Below are 22,882 nucleotides of genomic sequence, written 5' to 3' on the forward strand. Positions count from 1 at the left end.
TATATATATATAGTGACTATTAGGTGGTCTTGCAACTATAAATTGACATTGCCATGGGATATTTTTCATCTGTTTTTAAATAGTTTTAGTTTCTATTTTTTAATAAGCAATATCTTCTGTCATGGGGCCTGCCATGTCTTGCACGGAGCAGGGCCGGCCCAAGCCTCCATCTGGCCCTAAGCGAAAGGGTTTGGGGGCCCTTCCTTGTTTCTGCTAACAATGTGGACTGGCTGCAATCAACAGTTAGACGATTAGATCATTCGCACACCTGCTATATACTTTTTGCATCTCTGATGGATCTGTTTGCATTATATCCTATGCATATATAATATAGGATACATTTATCGGCCAGTCGATTTCTGGACGGCGATTTCCTTAATTTTGGGGGATTGTGATTGGGCAATACTAACAAGTGAAGTCCATCTTATCCCCTGATCTTATTTTCATCATCAAAGGTTTAAATATTAGCCTCTGCCCTCTTCTGCTCTGCAGTGGGAGGTGTGAATCATGTCTGAATGTTTACAGTTAACAATATTCGCCCCACTGTTGCCAACTCACTGACTTTCTTCCTATGTTTAGCAAAATTTCAGACAAAAAAAAAAATTGGTATCGGTCAAAATCGGCAGGTCAGGCTTTTTAAAGATCGGTAATCTGCCAGAAAACTGCAATCAGTGCAGCCTTATACACATATTTATGAAATTCCACGATTAAATTAATTTCTCTTAAGCTTAACTCCAAAGCTAAATTTAATTTCAGATTACCTGTCTCATACTGTCATGATCTGGTAATAGTTTTAAGAAATATGTAAAAAAAAAAAATAAAGTAAAAGTTACATACTATGCAGCCTCAAAAGTTTTGAAAACAAAGTTGGGATTAATAAAAAGGGTTGTAATGTTCAGTATCCACATGATAGTGCTATTGTGTAACAACTGTTGTGGCACAAATAGTTTTGTTTATCACACTGATTTTTACACTTCTTTAAATCAAATAACCACTTGTAGTATATAGAAAGTCTTATTATAAATACGACGAATCAAAATTAGGCTGTTAAAATTGTTATATCTTTCAAAATTTCTAAAACTAGAACTGTGTACAGGATGAGAAGGATTACATTGATCTCTGAATTTTAAAGGAAGCCGTTGCATTAACACTAAAATAGAATAAATGTGGGCCTTTTTCATATTTCCAGTCAGATCTCCTACTGCAGGCTGAGGGATGAGATGGTAGACTTCAAAAATAACTATTTGGACATTTAGTTAAGTTTGCATCACAATAATTGAGCACACAAGTTATAAATGCAGGTACCAGATTTGGATATCATTTTAAATATGACGAACACAATGGGCCAGACATTTGAGGTATTGTGCAGGTGAAAGAAACCAGATACTACCCCAACATGTCTTGTCTTAGTATTCCAGTCACACCTTGCAGATAAGCTGGCCGTCTTTATGTGCCAAGACAATTTTGCTCTGTAAAGATGTCATATCAAGATGCCATCTTGAAGATGGCATGCTAAATTTAGTTAGCATGCCACTATTATGTGTCAGAAAATTGAACTTTCTACACACAATTAATTTTCCTTTTCTTGTACAGCAGAATTCAGACTCAGTACACTTTTGTCATTTTAATGTAAATCCCACATTTTTTATATACCGTGCAAAAGAATTTGAATATGTTTCTAAAAAATATGAGCAACAAATTTTTGTGTAACTTTCTGTTGATCACGTGCATTGGAGCTTCTTAAGTTAAAATATTTATTGTCATACTCAAATTACAACATGGAAGCAATTGTTGTCTTTATGAATGCTTTATTGCAGTAATTTGCAAGTACAAAGGAAGAAACAGAGAGAGAAGTTATCAGTACAGATTTAGGCTGAATTTGCAAACTATGTTATTTTTATAAATATAACAGTCAAAGACAGAAATGCTACAAGCAAAAATGATTCAAATCCAAATCCTTGTCATTTGTCCAGTCGTCTCACAGCTGGCCCAAACCTGGCTGAGGAGCAGATTTAGCAAACCCCTTATTTAAATCTCCAAGCAGAACCCCATTTCTGGAGTAGAAAACTTTAGCCAAAGACGGATCCATGGGAGAAGGAATGTACTCCTCACACCGGTTGCCACCAAGGCTTGGTGCACATTCAACTGAGTAGCTAAAATAAAAGGTACCATGATCAAACATGCAACTGTTAGAAACTATTCCTCTACGGAGATCAATGGAGCAGCTACCAAGCAGGTCCCTTTTCCAAAGTATATCGTCGTCATAAACCGTGAATGTCAGTTTGTCATGGCTGTTTACAACAATGGGTCCAAAATCAAATGACTCTGACCATTTGGGGTTGTCATTATTATCTATACATTGAGTACGCTTTTCCTGGTTAGTATATTTAACAACCACTGAACCGTCTGTCTGAGAGCAACAATCACCATACAGTCCCTTAGCATAAAGATTGTACACCCTCAATGTTGCAAGACCTTTCCCGGCAGGACAGCAGTTTGACTTAATATTCTGGTTGCCGTTACACACACAATCACAGGGATCTCTGCTGTTGGATCTCTGTCCAATTTGACAGGATTCTGAACATTTTCTTACCACTGCATTGTCCTTAATATACTTTTCCACCTCTTCTTTAAGCCCACCTTTAGCAGGATGACCATCTGGCAGAATTGTGTGCAGAGGCTTTAGATTGTAAGTCACAATGTCAGGTGTAGTTTTAAGAGACTCTTTCCAATTGATATGGACACTGGGATCATCAAACCCTTGGAAGAACACAACATCATTTTTGTCCCCACCAACAACTTCAGTGATACGTTCACTAAACTCAGTGTTGAAACTTTGACCATGGGTAAGTTTCTGTTTTTTTGCCTTACAGTTTTCATACATAGCCTTAATGCTTGCCATACTATCAAAGTTAACTGAAGCTTCAACCGACAGACAGTCACTAATTTCTGTTGCTGACAGCCCATTCATGGATGCCTGGCAGGTTTTAAACGATGTTGTTGCTTTTATCTCCCCTCCTAGAAAAACCTGTGTGATGTAATGTGTGCCATAAGTATCGATCAAATTGCGATATGGTAACCCAGAAGAATGTGGAGGAAGAGACTTCACAGCCGTTTCAAATTCTTGATGCAAAGGAGGGCTTGTTGTCAGTCTGTAGCTATGATGGAATGAAAACAGATAAAACAAGTTACTTTTTGTCACAGTAATATTTTATGCAAATCAGCTTAATGAAAAGTTGTACAGTAAGGTCTGTCTTGACACTCACTTGTAGTAGTTACAGCTAACAGAATGGCAGGTAAAGGTGTAGCGGTCTTTTCTTGACTTTGCCATGCCAAATTCAGCCACCCTGGAATGGGAACCTCCAATAGCAAAACCAACTGAGGCTATAGGAATATTAAGACCGATTTTCCAGTCGTTGGATACAGATGATGTGGAACTATTGATGAGAGATTCAACAGAATCATAGACCATACTGGAGACCTTCAAATTGCATTTCGGGACGCTTCTCCAGTCCACCACAGAGACAGGGACCTTTTGTTTCTCTCCATTTTGGTAGCTGTTTTCGTACATTCTGCAAGTACCATTTCCAAGGTTCCATGTTTCAGTGTCGATGACATAGGCAGCTTTTCTTTGCATTTTGACAATGTCGAAGCCTTCTCCACCCAGGTTGTAGCCTGGAACAAAGTGAGCAGTTTTACATTGCTCTGGTGAACCAATGAAACTCACAGTGGTTGAGGGACACAGAGGACTGAATGTCCAGGTCAGGAGCAGGAGCTGCAGAAGTCTAGTCATCTGTGAAAAAAATAATTTAAATGTTTAAATTGCATAGCAAAAGATTCACAAACATACACATATGCACAGAAAAATACTGCTCCAGAATTTTTAGTAAATAGCCCTATTATATGGAATTTGGAACAGCAAAAATTCCAGTTTAGGAGAAAGTTTTTAAAGTCTTACTCTGACAGAAGACTGCAAGCTCTGATCGTCTGTCTAGGGTCTGGCTGATCTTATACTATTGATGTGAAGGTGGAGCTTTTCTTATCAACTTAGTTTCACACCGAATCCACCCACATGGACACTTATGCAATTTATTCCCCTTACTTCTTTCGAACTTTAATAAAAACATGGGGAAGTGGTTAATCAGTGTTCACATCTCACTTGAATTTCCTCTAACTGTTTTGCAACTTTCAACATTTTATTAACCTTTCTGTGCTGGTTAATAAAACAACTTGGATGGTAGTTATCGATTATTTTAGCATTCAAGTAACCTAGTGATTATTTTTTGGTTAATCGAACAGTAGATACTTTTAGTAAAACATGCCCCAATAATCAAGTATTTAGAATTTTAAAATACAAATTCACAGTACAACATGGCATGGCAAAAAAACCCATAAAAGCTTGAATTTATTGCCCAGAAAATAGCATTTTCAAAATATTGATTTTAAATTAAAGGTGCCAATACATTTTTGTTACATTTGTAAGAATAGTGAACAATATTTATGACAACCTAGCTTTATAGATCAACTTAAGAGTAGAAGAAAATGTCACTATAGTCAGCATCTCTACATGCTCAGAACTCAGACTTGCTCTGCCATTAGTACCTGTAGTCCCAGCAGCTGAAAACAGTCGTTCTGATGGTGGAGGTGGCAGGAATGCACAGAAAGGACTTTGCCTGTTTTGCCAGAGTTGGACAGCATCCTTCATCTGTTTTCCACCAAAGGAGTGGGTTTTATTTTGGATTTTCATCATAACTTGCACTTGAGTCAGATGATGATTGCCGTACATTGTCCAGGAACAACAAGTTTTCTTCTTGTTGTCTGCTTGTTCTCTGGAGTTTAGATCATTACTTGTTTGCATTGATTTCTTTACTTGAAGGGTCATGGTTTGCACCATGCTTTGTACTTTGAATACTAATTCAGGAGGTAAAATTTAAGTCTCCTGAATCTGGGATCAAACACAACAGAAATTAAGATGATGTTGGGCATTCTGGTTTGTACACAAAGTCTTTATGCCGCCTTAATGTAATATCAGGTCTAGAGGACCTTCACTGGTGCTGCTTGAAAGTCTGAACTCTTTCTTTAGGTTGCGAACAAGTTGTGGGAGTGCAGACAAGGTTGCATTCTTATCCACTCAGTAAAACAGTTGCCCCCTCAAATGGAACAAGGGCCTGACTTAGTTCTTCTGCAAGACATGACTGTTCAGGTGTCAGATCTAGATGACTGTGTTTATCTTTGGGAGTTACTGTTGGATCTGACAGTGTAACTGGCCAGGAAAGCTGGAGCTTAACGATTGAACTGTGTCTCTTGTGCAAACCAGCCCCCGGTTCCCTTTGGGTATTTGTCAAAAGTTCCTCTTCCTCTTTCTGCAATATGCACGGTCCAGCTGGTATATTGCTTATCTGCTTTTGTTCTGTGTCCTATGATAACAAGAATGAAGCCTGGTCTTATTAAGAGCCTCTTATTGTGTATTGTCTTGTGAACAGGGTGTACTGTTACATCTCTACCAAAAACATGCAAGCAGCATAGTAATCATAATATATGCTCAAGAGTCATTTAACTGCCCTTGTGATTATTTAGTTCACAATGATGTCTGTTTAGCAGATTATTTTAGCAACTATGTTTCAGAACAAGACAAATTGAAGCTATTTTCCTGCAGACAAAAAATATTTTTGTCTGCAGGAAATTATTGTAGTAAAATATAGAAGGAAAAAAAGCAATAAATGACAAGAAGCTCATGGGATGCATTTCACATTTTTAGTCACTGATCTCAGAGTTGCATCCTTCTAAAAGCAAATTGCTGAATTAAATTGTATTATATAATCAGACATCTTGTTTTTGAAAAGGTCATAAGTTTGACAGGCAATGCTCCTTAGAGGAAGTGTTTCTACAAAATGGTGCCAGACACATGCAAATTATTTTTAACAGCTTTAACTTAAGAAAACCACAAAAAATCACACATCTTGTTTTTGGTAAACTTTTAGCACTATGTACTTTTCACAATTTGACCTTACTTTTTAGAATGAAGAAAGTTGCCATTTCTGGTGTAGTGAGATTACTTAGTAAATAAAAATATTTCTCTTCAAAATAAGACCAAACATTTTCTATAAGTCACATAGTAAAGTGGAGCACTGTTGATGAACTTTTGCCTGTATTTATCATAAACTATTGTCTAAACCTGATCTTTCTTTAAATATTTTCTAAAACTCCATCTGCTTTTATGTAAGCTTTAATGAATGCTGTTTTTCTCAAACATCTTGATTATATGATTTTTAAACCATTATATTAAATTTAATTATGGATGTAATCTGAAAAGTGGTTATTACTTAACTGAGAAAAGACTGATACTTCTTTCTAGTATTTTATGTGTCTTTTTTTAATATCACATGGTACAAAATGCTACAATGGCTCAATACACAGTGGGGCCTGCAACCCTGCTGCTTATGATTTTCATACTTAAGATAATATAGCAAATGATATTAGCAAAATCCAAACCAACGTTCAGTTTCAATGTGATCTGGACAGTCAGTCAAACGCAAAAATAATGTCACAAAACAAAACCTTTCTCTTCAGGGGTTGTCACAGAAAACTATCTGTCTCAATGTAGTCCTGTCCACTGCGTCCTCCACACTAACACTAACTAACTTTATGTCCTTTTCCACCACTTCAATAAATCTCCTTTTTGGTCTTCCTCTTGTCCCCTTCTCTTTTACCCAGACAGCTTACTCAGTCAATAGTGAAAAGCCATTGTGCTTGATCCACTCATAATACTATTTTATTTACATTTTTTTTTTTTTTTTTACCTTTTTAGGAAATCTATTAAAATGAGCATGGTGTGACTTTAAATGTGCACTAATGCCTAATTTAAATAGGTCTGTTTTCCTTTGCATTTTTTTTTTACTTATCTAGTTATGGCCTTCTTTAAAATGTACTGGTTTCCTATGGTGTTGCAAAATAGTTTTGTAAGTGGGTCAGATTTTCATCTTTTAGCTTTGTTTGATAATGTATAAGCTTTTCATTGTTTTAGTATAAGTCATTATTCTTTATAACAAAAAACCCAAATCCATGATTCGGCCAGCAAGCAGACCAGCAACTAGAAAGCCTTTCTAGTTGCAAGCAGTTAGTATGATGACCACATCTGGTGCTTAACGACTGAACTGTGCCTGTAGTGCAAACCAGCCCCCCATAAGGTAACTAATGAATGAATTTGTATTTAACGAATACATGCTTTTTAAACTCTTTGCAAATTAAAATTTGAAAATGGTTGCATGTAGCCTTCTTTGATGTAAAACTCAAACAGCATTTAATTCACCATATTGTCTTCAAAAGTCACCTGGTCAGTAAAAACAATTGTCCTATGCATCATTTAATCTCAGTATGAAGGCAGATGTTCTGTGAAGGCCTGAAGGTTTTATTTAGAGAACATTAAAAGCAACATGAAGACCAAGGAACACAGAAAACAAGTCAGGAAGTAACTTCTGGCCATGTTTAAGCAAATATAGGTTACAAAACATTATTCAAAGTTGTATCAGTGCTGGTTTTTGTGAGTAAATCAATAGCAACACAATTTCTGTGCCTATCAATAACTTCTGTGGTACACGTATCAAACTCAGCTTTGACTGGAGGCCAATGTCCTGATTTTTTTCTTTTAATATTACTTGTAGTATTATGGTGAAACTGTCCTCTTTTTCTATTCTCTATTATTCTTTACAAATTGTAATATCGTGATGAAAATTTAACATGATTCTCATATAAGATTTTGCTTAGAAAACTGCAACATCAGAATGGGGATGTTTCTTTATGTGTGGTTGTTTCTTTAAAGATTGCACTAGATAAAGACAAACTAGTCTCTGTACACGAGCAACAAATTCACACATTCTGCCGGTGGTCAGCTTTGCTTCTCTGTTTTCACGAGATCGTATCATCTCATATGATCAAACTTCTTCCTTGTAAAAAGGAAGACATGCAGCAGACTGGTCAGGGAGAATTTTGTAGAAAGATTTAAAGAAGGGTTAGGTTATAATATAATATTCCAAGCTCTTAATATCAGACAGAGCTCCATTCAATCTATCATTTGAAAGGAGAAATCATTTGAAATAACTGCAAAATTACCAATTTATGGCCGCCTAATATGACATTGCATTAATCAGAGAATTCCAAGAGGCCATAATGACTTTAATCATTCTATCAGTCAAGTTTATTTGTATCGCACATTTAAGCAACAAGGTAGTTCAAAGTTTTGCACCATAAAAACACAAAAATACAAAGTCATAAAAGACACCAAACACCTGAGTGAAGTTGTCCGCCCCACCTTCTTCAAATCAGACAAAATTGCTGTCAAACGTTTGTGCTACGTTTGTGCTGGTTTGTGCAGCAAAATTTTTTGTTTGTGCCGTTATCATTTCAAAGATATAAAGAAATGTTTCTAGAGGTCATCAAAGGTCAACCAGCCCCACCACCTTCCTCAAATCAGATGAAATGGGTGTCAATTAACTCGAATACTTTTGTGCAGGTTTTTGCAGCAAAAGTTGTCGTTTGAGCTGCTTTGGCTTTGAAGATATTAATGAAAGGTTAAAGGTCAAAAGGTCAACCAGCCCCTCCACTTTTATGAAATCAGACAAAATTGGTGTCTTTCGCTGCCTTTCTCCGTCTGAGTCTCTCCAGTTTGAATTACAGTTTGGCTGGTCTTGGCTGATTCTTCTCCATCAAGATTATTCTGATAGCCAAACCTTTTTGCATTGTGGTAATATCAGCTTGCTTTTGAATATGAATGTATGGATTGGTTCTTAAGAATATATTTAAAAATTATCTAGGTTAATGTGTGCCTTTAGACCTATAAGCAATTGAGGGGTTCTGGCTTTTTTTTTAGCCTCAAAGGTTCAATCTAAAGAAAAGCTTTCTAAAGTTGTTGCAGATTAAAAAGCTTCAGGGCTTGAACTTACTAAAGAACAACTCTCACATTTTCTACTTCAAATTCCTGTCAACTTGTGAACAATATTTTTACTGCACATTTGTTTCACAAATGTCAAATGGACTTATCATTAAAATTATGGGAATATAGTACAGTTTTGAGCACACACAATATTTATTTATTTATTTATTAACTACTACTTTTAACTACAAAAAATGTAGCATCTTTGGTGTTGCTCAAGTTACCGTGCAGCTGCCTTTCTTCATGCATTAAGTCTGAAAATGCCAACTCAAGCTGCAATCATTAGAAACCGAAAGAAGTTCTGCACAAACTGAGCTCATCACTAAGTTCTTCATTTTCTCTGATATTAAAAACTAAGGATTTTCTGTCAACTTTTCTTCTTAGCAGGAGCTGGGATCGCTTTGTGTAACTCAAATGTCTCATCCTGGTCCACTGGTACAGCATAAGATAAAAAATTTCATCTGTAATTAGATTAATCTTTCTATATATTCATAGACTTACTGTATATTAAAATACACAAAACATTACAAAAGGAGAGTAAATATGTGCAACAGGTTTTTTTCTAACGTTCTAAAAACATGCATGTGTTGAAGATGAACTGCAAAATATAATGAAAGACAACATAGCAAAGGTTTGCATTGAACATGTTTATTTTTAGTCAAAACTTGGTGAAGAATGATATTTGTCCAATTGTTGAGTGAATAGAAGGCATCTGGTTAAAACAGCAGCCGCAGAATCTGAAAAGAGACAAGGAAATAATACAGTTATAGATTCTCTGTAAAACTCAACAACTTCCTAAAAACAGACTAAGTTAAATATCAATGATTATTTGCAGCAGTATTGTCAAAAACCTGTTTTTCTGTGTTTTTCACTCACTTGATCATTACTGATTGAGTAGTTGTCGGAGCAGGGCCAGGAGCTGGGTCAGAGTTAATGAAGCTGTAGTTGCTCCTGCGACCGTAGTCGTGGTGGTCTTTAAGGAAATTAAGGGAGATTACAAGTAGCAGAGGATTTTTTCAATACTGATACAGTAACTTATGCTCAGGTTTATTCTGAAGGTTAGGCAGAGAGGACACTCACCTCTCTGGAGTTAGAACCAGAGCTTGAACGAGCAAAACGCTGTTCTTCCATCTGCACAAGGTTTGACATTACATGCAGTAAACTTTTTCACAATAATAGTAATAATATCTATATACCATATATACTCATTGATATCATCTTAAACATGATAATATTATACTTACAGTTTCAGCCACAATGAGGCTCAGGAGGCATCCAAGAATAAGTGCTACCTTCAGCATGGTTGCAGTGATTTTACCTGTTAGAACAGAAGATCAAAACTACTTTCTGAACATGTTCAAGAACAAGTTAGTAGAATACAGCATTGAAGAAATTCACTATACAAATACCAAAACAATAATCTAAATAAAGCAAGAAGTCATCACACCTTCAGTAGGTTTTCTCAGAGACAAGAGAAGAGGATGTAGTGTTGCTCTTTGGATGTTGAGCTTCTCTTTTATACCTTTACAGATGCAGAAATGTTGCAAAACTGTGATTGCAATTTCCCTATGCTTCAAGAAGTGGCTGAGAATTAGTGATTTTAAGTTATTCAATTGTGGACAAATATCACTAATAACATTCGGGTTTAACTGCATTTGAGTATCTAAATAACATTGTGAAAACCTGTTGAAAGAATCGGTGATTACAACAGTTACAGCTTATTGTTGGTGCACCGCAAGAGACACAGCAGATGATTTTCAACATCACTAAGTTTTATGACTGAGGTGTATATTAAAATAGATGTAGAAAGCTTCCTCTGTGGAAACTGTCAGTTTTTTATGAGAATAATAATCACAACTTGAATCAGCATGTCAACAAAATTGGCATTGTCTTACTCTTTTTTTATTGCACAAAACTTGATTTATTTTTCTTTCTGCAAATTGAGATTCAGATACTTTTGTGGTGAAATAAAATAGTGATCATTAGTTTTATTTTAATGCATTTCTTGATTAAATGTTTATAGATAGTGTTCAGATTTCTGATTTCTTTTGGATAAAAAATTATTTTATGTTATGAATATCTCTGTGTAATATTCACAGCCCTAATCCCACCTCCTGAGTTTGATGGCTGAAGCTGACGGTTTAAATCAACTCATGATGTGCTTCAGTACAAACACAAAAAATGTCTTAACTCTTAAAGTATATATAGTTTTGAGAATAGTATTAGTGCATTTAACTAAGACAAATGACTCTATATTAAATCCATTGTTTCTGTATTTATTTACAGTTTTAATAAATTAATGACACAAGTAAATAATTATTTCATAAACTGTCTGGCATCGCTCCCTCTCCATAATTGCATTGAGATTCTAATTTCCGTTTTTTTTTTTTTCTTTTTTTAAATACACCATAAGTTATTTAGCCTTTTTTCATCTGGTCAACACTCCATGATCTACTTTAAATGTCCTGACAGCTTGCCTCTGCAAAAAGACATAGAGAAACAGAAATGTGCAATGAAGAAAGAAAACATGTGGAAATATTAAAACCACTCATAATACCAGATGATGCAGTACTTAATACAGAGCATTTAAAGAGCTTATTAAGCTTTTCCACTAGATTTGATTTCCAGCAATTAACCTCGAGTCCAGACAACACCTTTGAATGCTCAGTTTGTATCTTTTTTTATTTATCAGACTATGATTTTTTTTTTAATTATACTGAAGGATTTCCATGATTATTTGCTGTTCTTTTGTTGTTCAGGAACAAAAAATAAATAAATAAAAATCAGTGCATCTGTAAAGTATTCACAACGCTTCACTTTTCCAACTTTTGTTATGTTCCAGTTTTATTCTAAATTGCATTGCATTAATCTCTTTCCTAGAAATTCTACACACTACATTCTTTGACATAAGTATGTAATATAAGTTGACACATAACTGACACTTTCGATTGACTGAGAAAAAATGAATTATTTTTTCATCTATTTCCTAACATTTCCACCTACGTACAATTTCCTAAGAGTTATTAAAGAAAAAGGCAAAGACTCAGAATTTCACAGTTGTTCGGTCAACACAAAAACATTCAATTTTGTGAGTGTTTTTGGAAACACACAAAAACAAAACACTGTTTTTGGATCTGACGAATAAAAAAAAACACAACACTGTTCTTTGGCTTGATTTTGAAATGTTCAAAAAGTTACATAGAGCACTCGTCTAAAAGAGTTTTGGCAATATTCAACTTTTAATTACTCCAACAAGGCTCTTTGACAAGTTTTATTTCAGCAAAATGTTTTTTTGGTGCTTTTTCCCCATGTAAAATATAAGACAAGATATCACTGGTAATTTTTTACAAAATGTTGAGCAGACAGTTTCCTAACAGTTATCATTTCCCAACATCCTGACATCCCAGGGATCTTAAATCCACCCATCTGCATGCGTATAAAAAGATCTACCGACCAACACACCATCAGATTTGCCTTGATCTCCTCTGGGACAGATTGTGAAGAGAAAACTGTAATTGCAAATTTCTTTTATAGTTATTCATTTTGTTTTCTATTTGATTTTTTCTGTCAGACATTAACTCAGTGCCTTCATGGTACTGGTTATTTTTTTTACTTATAGTAATCTTAAAATTATTTTCTTATTTTGGCAGGTAATCAGTGAAACAATGCTGAAGGTACTATTTGTGCTGGGATGCCTCCTGTGTCTAACTCTGGCTTATTCCGTAAGTGCGATATTTAAAAAGACTGAATCAATGTTCTTTTCGTCGGTGCAGCCACTACAGAAGAATTGTAAATATTTTTTATTATCGTTTTTAACAGGATGACTCGGCATCCAGCCGGGAGGAGCGCTCACCTCGGGGCCCTCATTCTGATAGGGTAAGTTTATTGTACTAATTTCACTGGAGTAGATAAGCACTGTTACCAAACCAGAATTTGTTTTCTGAATCTGAATAAACCTGACCTTGTTTTTTGTTTCAGGGCCATGGTCCTCCTCATGGTAAACCTGGCCGTCCTTGTATAACTGAGGATGTCCTTCAGCAGCTTCTTCAGATTCTGCGCACCAGTACCACCACCACTACTACTGCTGCAACTACCACCGCAGCTCCTACCACTGCAGCTCCTACCACCACGGTGGCAGCTACAACATAAAGATTGTTCTCTCCCTACTAGATATGTCAAATAACATCTCTTAATTCTTCATGCTGCTTCCTCAATAAAGCACAGGTTGAATACACATGGTCTCAATGTGTTTGTGAATGAAAAGTGAGTTAATTGACTTTTTTCACATCCACTGTACACATTTTTATTGAAGACAAATTTCAAATGCAAGAGACATTACCATAGGTGTAACTACCTGAAGGACTGGTGTGGACATGTCCCCACCAACTCTGGCATGAAGAGGACAGTCCCCACTAATATTTCCTGAACTTTTTTTTCTTTATGTGCCTTAATCTATGTAACTGAGCAGCAGCTGCACATTGTATTCAACGCATTAACAGCCAGGTAATGTTTTTAAATTTCCTTTGTAAAACGTAAATGGCAAGTCCGCTCAGCGATCTAGTGGATTGGACATCACGTGACTTACTGTGCGCAGGGGCGCTGCCAGGTATCTTGGGCCCCTGACAAAAAATGTATTCCCCCCCCCAAACTGCTGTTAAAATCTTTTGAGTGTATCTGACCCATCAAAAGCATCACAATTTTAAAGGCTTGCACTGCCTTGCTTTCTTTGGTCCAATACTCATACTAGCACAATATCTACTGCTCATTAATTTTACCTCCAACAGTCTGCATACAGTATGTAAGTAGGTTGTTTTTTTTTTTTCTATTAGTTTTAGATTACTGGAATGTCTCTCCACACAACCAACAGTCATAGGCAACATGCAAAATATACGTGAAGCAATCCAGACTTCTCAAAAGAAGTTGCATTTTATTCAAGCTGCAGTATATAATTTAATAAAAAATATGTTTTCTCCATATTTGTTAAAGCTGTCACCATGTCGTGACAGTTTGTTATGAGACAGATAATCTGTGAAATCAATCTCCTCCATCTCCTCCCTGAGCTACTATTACTGGCTAAAGTAATGCAACCTTCCGACCAAAACAACCAATCAGAACCAGGAGGAGGGTCTTAGTGCTGTCAATCAACTTCATTCACTCACTGCTAAATGTGCTAATGGTGGAGAAACAACATATCATTACAGAAAAATTGTTTATCTACCGTCACAGGTAGCTATGCTAACTAGACTCAGTATTTACAACAGGCTATGCTAGCTGCAGTATAGCACAGGGTGAGGGGGAGGAAGGATGAGCAGCCACATGAGATTGTGATTGACAGCACTAAAACTCTCCTGCCACTGACTGGTTGTTTGTAGCACTTTGAGAAAGCAGAGTAAATAGATTTTTCACAGATTATCTCTCATACCATACTGTCACAACATAATGAGAGTTTTAATAAATATGTGGATTTTTTTTTTTTTTTATAAGAGTTACAAACTGCAGCTTTAATTTCACTCAGGAGAAGATGGGTCAGGAGGGACGTGGGCCAGAGCTACTGCTGTCTGACCCATCTGTTAAGTGGTACACGTTAAATATATGAATATCTTGGTAATTTCTTTCCTTAATTCATTAGATGCTAGTGAAATTGAGGCAAACAGTAGTATGTAGCTAAACTTACTATGCTAAATGGTTGATAATCTCACACAGTCTACCCACCTCTCTTGGAGAAAAACTGGGTCATAAATTGACGCTCTTGCCTTTTTCTCTCTCTCAATTTTTTTAAAACCCAATTTTATCATTTTTTTTAGCAGCATAGTAACCGCCACAGTCGTTTGTGTCTTCAACTGACTGCTGCTGAACAGTCCAAGCAGGAACGAACCATTTCATGCAGATCCAGGTTGGTGTTTAGGGCAAATATGGATGTGTGTTTTTTGGTGTGGGAGGGGAAACATTAAATTTTTACAGCTAAAAACAATCTTGGAAAACACAATATGATTAATTTTGTAATTGACAGGGCCCCAATCTTTTACAAATTTCTATGAACAAAGAATAAATAAATAAATTGTGGAGGGCCCCATGTTGGTCAGGGGCCCTTAGAATTGTCATAACCTTTCCCCCTATACAACCTTCTTACTCATAACTAGGAAGAAACTCTCAGTCAGCCAATCAGATGTCTGGGTTTATAGAAGCAGGCCTAACCCCACCTCCTGAGTTTGATGGGTGAATTTGACAGTTTAAATAAATGATGTGCTTCAGCACAAAAACATACATTTATTAACTCATAAAATAATTCTAGATTTCAGAATAAAATCAGTGCATACAACTGAGACAATTAATTCTACAGTTAATAAATTATTTCTGTAGTAATTTCCATTTATAATAAATTAATGACACACTTTAGTAATTATTTCATAAGTTATCTGGCATCGTTCATTCTCCGTATTTGCATAGATATTCTAATTTCAGGTATAAATTTGAAATTGTCACACTAAACACATTTTTATTAAAGTTTATTTTTAAATCTCACATCTATTTGTATTCAAATCATCTAAATATAGTGAGCAAAATGGGTAGAAAGTTTTACATGTTATGTGGAAGGTGTTTGTCATAGAGTAACTTATTGTTTAAATTTAGTTTTACAGACACAGCAGCAAAGGGGAATATAAAGCCATCACTGGGAAAATTGATGAAATGAAAAGGTCAACTCTGGGTTGGAGAAACAGACAGATGGAGGTTCCTGTGCCTGGTGTTTCACTTCTACACAGTTTTAATTCAGACAGTTTTCTGTTTTGATTCTGTAATATAATAAACGTAAGCTGCCATACATCCTGAGATAACACTGAAGGAACTTGCCCATGTTCTGCAGAAACACCATTATTTGACTCATGAGTGAAACTGGTTGGATGCTTTTTTTCCTCTTGAATGATATAGTTCTGCTATGATGATCTATTTACAGTTTATAAATAGCTGTAAGACTTCTGTCAGCACTAGATGGTTCTCACAGGTCTTTTCTTGTGCTTTTCCTCCTTCCTGGAGTGTCTCTGTTGTCATCAAGCTCTTGCTCTATTTTGCTTATAAACAGCTACTGAAAACTCCTGGAATCAACAATTGACATTGCAAATCTCCCACCTTACTCTGTAGTTCACCCATTCAGGTATATCTATTTTTTTTAATGATTTTTGTATAACAGTGCTGGAAAAAACATATATAGTTTTACATAAACTAATACTTTCGGTACGCATTTAGTCTGATAAAGCCAACTCAAATTGTAATCGTAAACAGAAAAAGGTTCTGCACAAACTAAGCTCATCACTTGGAGTGTGACGCTTTCTGATGTTAAAAATTCTGAATTTTCTGTCAGTTTTGCTTTCTAGCATGAGCTGGGATCACTTGCTGTAACTCAAATGTCTCATCCTGGTTCATTTGTACATCATATCAATAAAAGCTAATTTTTATTTAATTTTCCTAAGTTCCAGATATACATAAGCCTATATCAATATTGATTACTAAAGATAGGTAAAGTTCTTCAACATAATTTTGCTATTACTCTTACAGTAAACATGCATGTATTGAAGGTGAATTGCAAAATATAGCTCTTGTTGGAGCGGTTCGCACCCGAGTGTGAAGCGGCTGGGAGGAGGATCAGTGCCTCCAAATCCGAGGCCAAGGTCTTGAGCCGGAAAAGGGTAGAGTGCCTTCTCCTGGTCAGGGGTGGTGTCCTGCCCCAAGTGGAGGAGTTCAAGTATCTTGGGATCTTGTTCACGAATGAGGGAAGAAAGGAGATGGAGATCGACAGCCGGATTGGTACAGCGTCTGCCGTGAAGCTGGCGCTGTACCAGTCCGTCGTGGTGAAGAGAGAGCTGAGTCAAAAAGCGGAGCTCTAGATTTACCGGTCGATCTACGTTCCCACCCTCATCTATGGTCATGAGCTTTGGGTCATGACCAAAAGAACGAGATCGCGAATACATCGGCCGAAATGGGTTTTCTCTGTAGGTTGTCTGGGCTCTCCCTTAGAGATTGGTTGAGAAGCTCAGTCATCCAGGAGGGACTCAGAGTAGAGCCGCTGCTCCTTCACGTCAAGAAGAGCCAGTTGAGGTGGGTCGGGCATCTGGTCAGGATGCCTCCGAGACGCCTCCCTGGTGAAGTGTTCCGGGCACGTCCCACCAAGAGGAAGCCCCAGGGATAACCCAGGATATGCTGGAGGGACTATGTCTCTCGGCTGGTCTGGGAACGCCTTGGGATTCCCCCGGAGGAGCTGGAACAAGTGGCTGAGGAGATGGAAGTCTTCAGAAGCTGCTACCCCTGTGACCCGACCCCGGATAAAACGAAAGAAAATGGATGGATGGATGGATGGATGGATGGATGGATGGATGGATGGAAAATATAATGAAAGACAACATAGCAAATGTTTGCATTGAACATGTTTATTTTTAGTCAAAACTTGGTGAAGAATGATATTTGTCCAATTGTTGAGTGAATAGAAGGCATCTGGTTAAAACAGCAGCCACAGAATCTGAAATGAGATGAGAAAATAATACAGTTATAGATTCTCTGTAAAACTCAACAACTTCCTAAAAACAGACTAAGTTAAATATCAATGATTATTTGCAGCAGTATTGTCAAAAACCTGTTTTTCTGTGTTTTTCACTCACTTGATCATTACTGATTGAGTAGTTGTCGGAGCAGGGCCAGGAGCTGGGTCAGAGTTAATGAAGCTGTAGTTGCTCCTGCGACCGTAGTCGTGGTGGTCTTTAAGGAAATTAAGGGAGATTACAAGTAGCAGAGAATTTTTTCTATACTGATACAGTAACTTATGCTCAGGTTTATTCTGAAGGTTAGGCAGAGAGGACACTCACCTCTCTGGAGTTAGAACCAGAGCTTGAACGAGCAAAACGCTGTTCTTCCATCTGCACAAGGTTTGACATTACATGCAGTAAACTTTTTCACAATAATAGTAATAATCTATATACCATATATACTCATTGATATCATCTTAAACATGATAATATTATACTTACAGTTTCAGCCACAATGAGGCTCAGGAGGCATCCAAGAATAAGTGCTACCTTCAGCATGGTTGCAGTGATTTTACCTGTTAGAACAGAAGATCAAAACTACTTTCTGAACATGTTCAAGAACAAGTTAGTAGAATACAGCATTGAAGAAATTCACTGTACAAATACCAAAACAATAATCTAAATAAAGCAAGAAGTCATCACACCTTCAGTAGGTTTTCTCAGAGACAAGAGAAGAGGATGTAGTGTTGCTCTTTGGATGTTGAGCTTCTCTTTTATACCTTTACAGATGCAGAAATGTTGCAAAACTGTGATTGCAATTTCCCTATGCTTCAAGGTGTGGCTGAGAATTAGTGATTTTAAGTTATTCAATTGTGGACAAATATCACTAATAACATTCGGGTTTAACTGCATTTGAGTGTCTAAATAACATTGTGAAAACCTGTTGAAAGAACCAGTGATTACAACAGTTACAGCTTATTGTTGGTGCACCGCAAGAGACACAGCAGATGATTTTCAACATCACTAAGTTTTATGACTGAGGTGTATATTAAAATAGATGTAGAAAGCTTCCTCTGTGGAAACTGTCAGGTTTTTATGAGAATAATAATCATAACACAGAGTGGCTTGTCAAAAAAAAAACAATTGTCTTACTCTTTCTTTTGCTTTGTTTATGTGTATAAACACATAAATTTGCTTTTTAAGATTTAAAATTCAGCCACTTTGTTGTTGATAAAGTTCATAAGTGATTTTATTTAATTATGTTTTATTGATGAATTATTTTTAGATAGTGGTCAGATTTTTAGATGTCTTACAGATAACTTAACCCAACACCTCATCACAGCTTTTTCATGTTTTTAATATTTGTTTTTAAAAATAATCTGTAATAATTTCAAGAAATTTATGAAAATCAAAATACTTTAACACGCCACATCTTCTATTTAAATTAACTTTTAGAATTGTCTCTTTGCATAGATTCCCTGTTAATAATAAATTACATTAGGACATTATTATACATTGATGCAGAACAAATAACTCTGTTCCAAATATGCATCTACTAATGTTTTGCAGGTTTCACATTTTCAGAATAGTTTTTGTAAGGTTTATAATGTTGAGTTCTACCTTGACAGTTAATTACTATAGAAAATGTCCTTCTACATGTCTGTGTGCAAATCTTTTCATTGGTTAAGTCACAGCATTAACTTATTTCCTAAAACATGACATGACAAGCAGAATGCAGGCTTCACTGGCTGTTGTGAAACAAAACCACTAAGTCACATAATTTGTTTTTAAGAAAATTGTGATATCAAGGTTTTGCAACTTTTTACCAAGGAGTGTCATAACTGGATCACATACTCTCCTGAAACTAAACTTATGATTTTTTTTATCTTGCATCTCATGGCTTAATACTTGCAAAGTGAGAAATTATACCAGTGCAACATATTAATTAACTGTAATGATAGTGTCCTCATTGATCCTTTGACTTACGCATAAGTGTTTTGGTATTAAGGATGTAGATTTAAAGATTTGATTTACCAATATATTTGCTCCTACAAAGGTATAAAAGAAAAGATCATTCAGATCAACAACCAACGATCTTCCAATTTGTTGTATTTTCATTTCTCTTATTTTCTCTTTCTTGAATTAGAGTAAATCTGTACTTATTTATTTCTCTGTCAGGAACGATGACTGCAACCATGTTGAAGGTAGTCATTTTTCTTGTATGCCTGCTGAGTCTAATTGTGGCTGTGCCTGTAAGTATAAAATTATTATATTCAATTAAACTAGCAGCGATCACATCTTTGTTATCATTTCTGTTGTAATAAAGTATAAAGCTGGCGTTAAACCTACAAATTGTGCAGGAGAGTTTTGCATGCTTTGACTCTGTTGGAGTGGCTGCTTTCTCTTGCTTACTTTTAAACCATTTCTAAGCATCACTGAATGCTTAGAAAAAGTATTTCAATCTGGAGAGACTCAGACGGAGATGAGAAGACAATTAGAAGAGTTTATTGACAAACAGAATTTAAAGTCTTTGGCGCTCGGGCCCCGGCTAGGGATAACGGTTATCGCAGCGTTAGCAATAGGCTTCAGATGAGCATCCCTGATGCTGTTAGGAACGTCATCCCCCAGGGCCCGGCACTGGTGGTGGAGGTTTAAGAAGGGTGCGGGCCTCAGGACCGGGCGAATAGAGGAGAAGGGGTGGTGGTGGGTTGAGCTCGGCTGGAGAGCGAAGGACGCCATGAATGAAGGTCCTTATCAGCTGGGACTTGGTCGATGATTGGACGTGACGTGGCTTGGTCCGGTGTTGATAGGTTGACGATTGTGGGCGGGTCGCTTCAATTAACGGGTCCCGGTGGGGATAAATGAGTCTTCCAGTTTGAATTTGCGCCTAGGCTTCATAATATAATAATATAATTTTTAATAAATATAAATAATTATAGTGTTTGTCAGTTATCGTGTTATTGTTGTAATAAAGCAGAATATGTTCAACCTACAGATGGAGCATCAGCGCTTTGCCCGTTCTGACTCTGATGAGGTGAGGACTTTCTCTGCTTTATGTTTAAAACAATCTTGAACATAAGTTTCTGTATCATCACAGAGAGAAACCTCAGCTGTGTGTGTCCTGATAATCTTCTTGATTTCCTTAAAGACAAGCTCAACTTCTCTCTCGCTGACCGACCTCATCACTCTTCTACAAGCAATTATAGCTGCAACTGCAGCATAAAGCCTGGAATGTTAACAATGACCAGTCAGTGAGTGGCCTATTGTTTGAAGTAGTCGATGTTAAACTAGTTTCTGATTAGGTTGTTGAGTTTTATGTGACTATTTCACCTCTTCTCATTTCAGGTTCCAAACCAGCATTTCTGACTAGAAAGGTTTTTCACTCAACATTCAGGAAAACATTTTTTTCCTCTGCTTGTTTGCATGACAAATAAACCTTAAGAATGAAAATCCTCTCTGTGCTGTTTTTTCTTAATAATCATCCACCCATCCAGTCTGATATGGTGAGCAGAGCTGGTGCTTATCTACAGCAGTCAAGAGGCAGAGTGCGCCCTGTACAGGTCACCATCCATCTCTTAGTAAATCATACATGACAATATTGTCCTTTTATTGTTACTTCTCACTCCATTTTTAGCACATGTACTAAGTGTATAAGAATTAGTGAAAATTTTTCCACACAAAAAAAATTCCTAATTTCATCCATCCATCCATTCATCTTTCCATCTGACCATTGGGTTTGGAGGTTCTGTCGAGATCTGTTCCTTATCTGTGTTTATTTTGAGTTTCTGTCTCTGTGTCGTCCTGTCTCCCCTTGATTGTTTCCAGGTGTTTCTTGTCTCTTTGATTACCCTCTGTGTATTTAACCCCTCCTGTGTTCTTTGTTCCTTGTCGTGTCCGTCTAGTTTCCAGTTGTCACCTGTTGTGATCATTGCTCTCTGCTTCTCTGTGTTCTGGACTTTCGGATTTTGGATTTGCATCTTATTAAATCATCTACTTTATCACTACCTGGGTTTGCTGCCTCTGCCTCACCACCACTCACACCACAAAACCTGACAGGTTCAGCTCCTGTCACTTTATCAATGATACATATTTGCATCTTCTTCTTAGAGTCTGACCTCAGATCATCGTAAACTTTCCATGTTTTAGCTCAGTACGGATTACCAAACATATGTCTTTATGCTAAACAATGAGAGAAGAATGAGAAAGGGATTTTGTTTTAACGTTTTTTTATTGGAGGTGTGCTGAAGTTATTTGGTGGAATTAGCATATTACTTGTGCCAAATATTACAAAAAAGCTCAATACAATAGTTTGCCAAAATCCTTGTCTATTGCATGATAAATCCATTCCATAATATGTATATAAGTAAATGTACATAAATCTTTTTCTAGCACATGTGAGCTGAATGCTTATGCTACACTTTGGTTGCCACAGCAGACTCAAAATGTCTAGAAGGTGCACAAATAAAGAAATCCATATGTTTAATGTGATTGGAAACAGGCACACATGGACATGTCTGCAAACTCTGTTCTCAATTATTGGCTAATGTATGCTGGAGTACATTTTAATCACATGGACATGTTTTTGCTTCCTGATTCAAAAAAATGTACATTGTCAATGTAAATCGAAAAGTCAAGACTTAGTTGTGGGGAACACAGGCAAGACTCTTTGTGGATGGATACTTGCCTTCTCTTGCTCTCTTTTTTTTAACAGAAATAGTAATATATTGCAGATTAGCTTATTTTTAGTGCTGAAACATGGTGCTTAATTTAGTTAATAACAGTAAAAACACTATTGGACCACTCTTGATGTTTTATTCCTTAAAAACAATAAAAACAATTTAGTAAACAATGTATGAAATGACATGGTAGTGTGAAAATATGTCAGCTGGACTAGCAAGTGATTTTCAGAGAAGTGTGGTCTCACTCGTCAGTTGTGCAGTTTAAGAAGCTGCACTTGTGAATTTTTGTTGAGACGATTATTCATGTGGTCAAATGGACAATCAGGGTTTATCAGCCTTTAGTTTGACTCTCTGGCAACATAACAGGTTTCCATTCTCAGGAAAAGCTCCTACTGAGAGTTGTTTAGCACCTTGTGCTATTCACTGATACAAACTATGACAGATGAAAGGAAATATTATGAAACTAAGAAAAAGTTCCCCTTTGGTTCTTCATCTTGTCATCCATTCACAGTCACAAACAGGGAGGTTTAAAGTAAATTATTCATGAAAATGTGTTTTAGGATTCTCCATATTGTCACCCTCCTAAATAATGGCATAAGTCATTTTGGGACTAAAACATATTTCTCAACGAAAGAGGGTTTTTTTCTTCTTTTTTGTCAAAATCACTTTTGGTAAAAAAAATTTTTAAAAAAAGACTACGGCCATTGTTTTAGGAAGGTAACAACATGAATATATTCAGAGGCTGCAAAGAAAGAAAAGAG

The 22,882-nt window shown here is 36.4% G+C and overlaps 1 protein-coding gene and 2 long non-coding RNA genes across 4 annotated transcripts; 1 reads left to right on the plus strand and 2 right to left on the minus strand.

Annotated features, from left to right (window-relative positions):
- Positions 1-1,791: 1,791 nt before the first annotated feature.
- Positions 1,792-4,045, minus strand: LOC114143935 (perforin-1-like). Its single transcript, XM_028016350.1, has 3 exons — positions 3,959-4,045; positions 3,267-3,793; positions 1,792-3,158 (listed from the first exon to the last, which is right to left on the minus strand). The coding sequence occupies exons 2-3, from the start codon at positions 3,791-3,793 to the stop codon at positions 1,979-1,981; spliced, it is 1,707 nt and encodes a 568-aa protein (XP_027872151.1). The 5' UTR covers positions 3,959-4,045; the 3' UTR covers positions 1,792-1,978.
- A 5,763-nt stretch (positions 4,046-9,808) lies between these two features.
- Positions 9,809-10,448, minus strand: LOC114145142 (uncharacterized). 2 transcript variants are annotated; one of them, XR_003595620.1, is made up of 4 exons: positions 10,377-10,448; positions 10,174-10,247; positions 10,010-10,060; positions 9,809-9,902 (listed from the first exon to the last, which is right to left on the minus strand). It is a non-coding gene; the product is annotated as an uncharacterized LOC114145142 (long non-coding RNA). The 2 variants fall into 2 exon arrangements; XR_003595619.1 differs by having other exon boundaries at positions 10,004-10,060.
- Positions 10,449-19,663: 9,215 nt separating this feature from the next.
- LOC114145364 (uncharacterized) lies at positions 19,664-20,892 on the plus strand. Its single transcript, XR_003595667.1, has 4 exons — positions 19,664-19,694; positions 20,438-20,476; positions 20,591-20,693; positions 20,788-20,892. It is a non-coding gene; the product is annotated as an uncharacterized LOC114145364 (long non-coding RNA).
- The last annotated feature ends 1,990 nt before the right edge of the window (positions 20,893-22,882 follow it).

This window comes from Xiphophorus couchianus, chromosome 5 (assembly GCF_001444195.1).
Source record: "Xiphophorus couchianus chromosome 5, X_couchianus-1.0, whole genome shotgun sequence".
Classification (NCBI taxonomy): Eukaryota; Metazoa; Chordata; class Actinopteri; order Cyprinodontiformes; family Poeciliidae; genus Xiphophorus; species Xiphophorus couchianus.